This window comes from Arachis ipaensis, chromosome B09, assembly GCF_000816755.2.
Source record: "Arachis ipaensis cultivar K30076 chromosome B09, Araip1.1, whole genome shotgun sequence".
Classification (NCBI taxonomy): Eukaryota; Viridiplantae; Streptophyta; class Magnoliopsida; order Fabales; family Fabaceae; genus Arachis; species Arachis ipaensis.
The window spans coordinates 106,642,489-106,647,435 of NC_029793.2; the positions used below are offsets into that span (position 1 = coordinate 106,642,489).

Below are 4,947 nucleotides of genomic sequence, written 5' to 3' on the forward strand. Positions count from 1 at the left end.
TCGTGAATTTAAGTTCTATTTAAGAGTTTTACATTTGCCAATAAATTATTATATACACAAAATAAAATTCAACCTTTTGACATTTATTTAAGTAGATAAGTGATGGAGCAACCTAAATAAAGTTGTTCACCTGTATTTAATTTGTACTAAACAGGCACAGGCACAGGCACTGATTGGCCTTTTGGGTAATCCATCAGAAATAATGGAACATGTGCCAGCTCATTGCCTTGATTGGTCTAAACTCTATCGCGAAGTGTAAATGTGTTCCCACCTGTTCATTACTCAAACTTCAAAGAATAATGGGAAAAAAAGAAAACGGTAATATTAATGAAAGCCTTTGATTTCTTTTGCTACCTAAGCTTTTATATAAATGTAAGGCTGGCTAAGTTGCTAAGGCGTGGTCCATTGCTAATTACTTTTTACTGATATGTATGATTGTATGGCAATGATATTAGTATTGTCCCATTCAACATTATTTTTTCAAGATAATTGAAAATTTCAACCATATGTGAGGAAAGTACAAATATCACATTTGATCATCTACACTTCTAGCAGATTTAATTTGGAAACTAATTACAATTTTCAAGTTGAGGAATTTACTTTTAAATAAAAGTTCCTTGATTTCTAAGTTGTAGTACACATTACACACAATGGACTTGAAAATTTATAAACAGACAAACTGTACACTTATTACTTCGCCATTGCCAAGATTACAAGAAAGAAAATGAGGTAACATGAACTCAGATAAATCCAAACAGAGGGGAAAGGAAAAGTTTGAAGTGTAAACTGAAGTCCTTTATCTGTTCCAACATTTTCCCTCCAAAACACCAAGTGGCAAATGAATTTCACTCCGGAACACCGGAGATTGCAGAGGACGATGATCTCGAATATCGCTCGAGCAAAGATAGTACCTTAGCAGCCTTCCTTCTAAGGTGGCCATCTCCATAGATATTCATGCCAGTGATTCCAATTAGCCTCAACCTGGCTGTTGTTCCATAATACTCCACCATTTCCTTTGACACAAAGACCTTTTCTAATAATCCTAGAGCTTCAGCTTTGAGATAATCAGAACCCCAATTCAGAATCTCCAACAAGGGTGTTATTGCATTGTTCTTATGCAGGACTATGGCTCCTCTCTGAGGAAAATCCTCCAAAACCAATGTGGAAAGTGTTTGAATTGCTTCATAAGCAGTAGCATGAACCTCTCCATGCAGTAATTTGATCAATCCAGGTAAGGCATTTGCTTCAATAAGGCAGAATGTGGTGGCAACACTGCATATGCTTCCATGCGCCAAGCATAAGGGAACTCGTGATGACTTGAAAAACCAGCAGCCGGGCGATTTAGAAACAATTGTGAGCTTTGGAGTGCTCATTGATAGATCAGCAATGAATGCTGCTGCTCTTGCCTTTGCTGTGACGGAACCAGTGTTGAGAAAGTTGACAAGTAGAGGATATATCCCTCGTTTAACAAGATCGCGCTGCGACTCAATATTTGTAGGATCAGTGAATCTAAAGAGTGCACTCAGAGCATTTTCCTTGGCTTCCATTGTACCAGTTCTCAATATGCTTATTATAGCATCAAGTCCACCTAATTCAATCAACTTCATAGTGAGTTCTCTTTCTGATTTAGGAAGGTTTGCGAGTAATCCGGCCGCAGCCATCCTCACATTGTCATTCTCATCATTCTCAAGAAAACCAATCAAGGCTTCTAGCCTTCTAGGCCTGAAGAGATACTCAACTACTCCATCCGGCTCGTGCTGGGAGAATAGAAAGAGCAAGTTTATTGCAGTTTCTCGGATTTCTGAATCAGAGTCATCAAGAAGTGGAAGAATTAGAGACACACTATTGGCTGCAAGAATTGCCTTCTTAATTAAATCAGTCTCAAACTTGCAAATGCCTAAAAGAGCGCGCAGCGCAGGCTTGCGAAAATTGTATCCAGTGTTGAAACTCTGCTGCAATGCTAGCAAATTGGTGATGATGGAATCTAACTCAAGTTGATTCCCTTCTCTGTCAACAAACAAGTCTATTCCATCTTCATCAAAGGAAAGCTTCTCCAGGATTTCGCAGCATTTGATAGTAATGAATGTCCTCATCCGCGTTGAGAATGTTAGATCTAGAATCAAAGGAACACCTCCAGATTCTGCGATTATTCTCTTGTTTGGAGGACATCCTGCTAGTTTAACCAGTGCTGATAGTGACAAGTCCTTTGATTCAATGCTTCCAGATAGCATTTCTAGAAGAGGAGGTATAACACCTTCCTCACCAAGTTCTTTCAACTCTAACAGGTTTAACTCCAAGCTTACTATGCCTTTCGCCATTCCTAGTCTCGAATCTGGTTCTGTTAAGACAAACAATCACAAGTATATTTGACGGTTTATACAAACTACAATCATTGTAAATTACATGCATCATGTATGTGTGTGCATAATTACATTCATGTTACCTTGAATCATGCGATCAACGAGGGGTTTATACCAGCCAAATCTAGCAGCAGTTGTAATACTTTCCTCATTTATTTTGAAAACTTCCATCAAAATCTTTTCTGCTGCCTCGGCTGGATCGTTGTCTGATCCCTTTAGAAAGGTAACAAGGAAAGGAATTGCATTCTGATTCTCAGAGAGTTTTTTGCAAAAGCTTTTGTTCCAGCCGGACCGCCCTTGAAGCAACTCGTACAGCAGATCGATTGCTGCCTTTGAAGTGCTAGAATCACCCCCTAAGCAACAAATAATCTGATCCCATCCTTGAGATTCAGCCACTTTCTCCTATAAAATTTCCTTTAAATTAGTCTTGATGATTTTGCATAAGATAAGGAATACAAGGAATGAAGAATGAACAGAAATGAAACATGAAAGTAGCATTCAACTTATCCATATTGATTTACCTTGTTTCTTGCATGTCCCTCTACAACATCCTTCAGAGTAATCAGAATCCTCAACTTGGCTTCTTTATAATTAGAGTTTCCAAGGATAGAGATAACAACATCCGTTACCCCTCCAATAGAAATCCAATCCTTGTTAATAGAATTTTCTCTCATAAGGGCCTGAATTAGGCTCAAAGACTCGTGCACTTCATAATTTGTGATCAGATTTTCCTTGATAGACCTTATAACAAGACAATAATTAAGTTCTCTCCATTCTTCTATGGATTGTCTTAGTGGAATGTTAGACCTCAGGGTAGTTTCTTCAAGAACCTCGTTTGTTTCTGGATCCGTTCGGTTCCCATTGTGAAACCAATCTTCAATGGCAGATCTCTCACATGTAGTACCAGTACAAAGGCTAACAGGATCAACCATAACCACGCCGGTTATCGAGCAGAGGAAAGGATTGAGTGGTAAGATATAAGTTTCCCTTGAATCATATCTTTCTATGACTTGAACTCTTTCAAAGTATTGTTTCTTCACTCCTTCATAGTCCCTTGCTGCATCAGCTCTAGAGAGTAACTCAATGATCTGCTCCAAGAAAATGTACTCGGCTCGCTCTTTCCGGCTTGCAGCTTCTTCTTTCTCCTTCCTAATGCTGGCTAATTCTTTGCTTATCTCTGAAGGCTCCACTGGCACGCCAACGGCTCTTGCTATTTCCTCAAGCATGTCATTTGCGAAAGCCTGATCGAGTTTCTGTTCTCTAAGTGCATAATCTAACTTCTCAACAATCTGAAGCTGCGACCGCGAAGCCTCAAACTCCACTCTCTGCATCTCATTCTGCAGCCTGTCAACCTGATCAGAGATTCTTGTTAGGACTTCAGTATTCGCAAGCGAAAGTGCAGCCAGAGACTTGCCAATATCTCTTGTGACTTGCTCAACCTCCCCAACTATGTATCTGCACTTAACCAGAAGATAGAATCTGCCACGGTTCCTGTACTTTTCGACCAAATTGTTAGCCCTTTTGACATCTGATTCTAGTGATTCCAAAGCAGCCCTTGCAGCTTGAGATTCATTGAGCTCTTGAAGCTGTAGTTCCTTCAGAACAGGCTCAATATCAAAGAGGTGTTTTGAGAGGATTTTGAAACTTTCTTTGCCTATAAGAACATCGGCCGCTGCATGAGCCGTTTTCAAGACCTGGTTGGTTAGCACTGCCAAAATTGTGCCTATTGGTATGATCTCAAGTCCTACCATACTGAAATTTCTAAACTCGGATCAGGCAAGCCAAACAAAATTGAATCTACTCTTCCCTGCAGTTGAATTCCTCTTAGTCAATCCTCTGATTCAAAATAGAAAGAAATGGAAATTCTGCATCATCTCATTAATTCTACAGCAAGCATCTTTAATCAAACTATGTACATCATTCTCTATGCAATAAAAACCATGCTCCATACTTGTGACTTTTTAGGCAGTTCCTGGTTACAGCTATCAACATAAGCCTGAATACAGTTCATGACAGTTGCAGTGAGCAATCAAAGTAATTTTAAAAACTAAAATATTGTGCCAAAGCTGCAAATAACACATGGGACTTTGAATTGAAAATCAAGAAAAATGATTTTAATTAACCTTTAAAGCGGGAAAAGAGAAATCCAAAGAACTGCTGCAAGAAACGGAGTTAAGTAATTAGCACTGGTTATTAAGCTATACGATATGCCTTTTATATATAAAAGTAAGCAAAACCAAGTCATAATAATAATAGTCTCATAATGGTTTCTCTTAATTCAATTCAAAGTCATGCACAACACGCACATCATTACTATGATAACAGTGTCATTCGGTTGCAAGGAAGAATTGAAGAAGATGAAGAGTGTGGTAGACCTGCCTTACATATATCATAGAAGCTGCAAAGTGTATGCATGTGTGGACTGGGGAGAGAAAACTCGGAGAATAATGAATTGAGTGTTGTTTGGAGAGAAGACTTGAATTAGTCAATGTTTTTTTCCCAGAAAATGCAAGGAAAGTTGTAGAGCATACAAGTCTTTGTCTCAAAAGACTAATTTCTTTTGTTAGTGTCCACTCAAAAGACTAAC

At 38.7% G+C, this 4,947-nt stretch overlaps 1 protein-coding gene across 17 annotated transcripts; it reads right to left on the reverse strand.

Moving 5' to 3' along the window:
• Positions 592-4,947, reverse strand: LOC107618086 (U-box domain-containing protein 43). 17 transcript variants are annotated; one of them, XM_021110827.1, is made up of 6 exons: positions 4,667-4,947; positions 4,484-4,514; positions 4,312-4,356; positions 2,882-4,167; positions 2,444-2,762; positions 592-2,338 (listed from the first exon to the last, which is right to left on the reverse strand). In XM_021110827.1, the coding sequence occupies exons 4-6, from the start codon at positions 4,109-4,111 to the stop codon at positions 846-848; spliced, it is 3,042 nt and encodes a 1,013-aa protein (XP_020966486.1). In that variant the 5' UTR covers positions 4,112-4,167; positions 4,312-4,356; positions 4,484-4,514; positions 4,667-4,947; the 3' UTR covers positions 592-845. The 17 variants fall into 17 exon arrangements, with proteins under 17 accessions (XP_020966486.1, XP_016175500.1, XP_016175501.1 ...); XM_016320014.2 differs by having other exon boundaries at positions 2,882-4,196; XM_016320015.2 differs by having other exon boundaries at positions 4,484-4,517.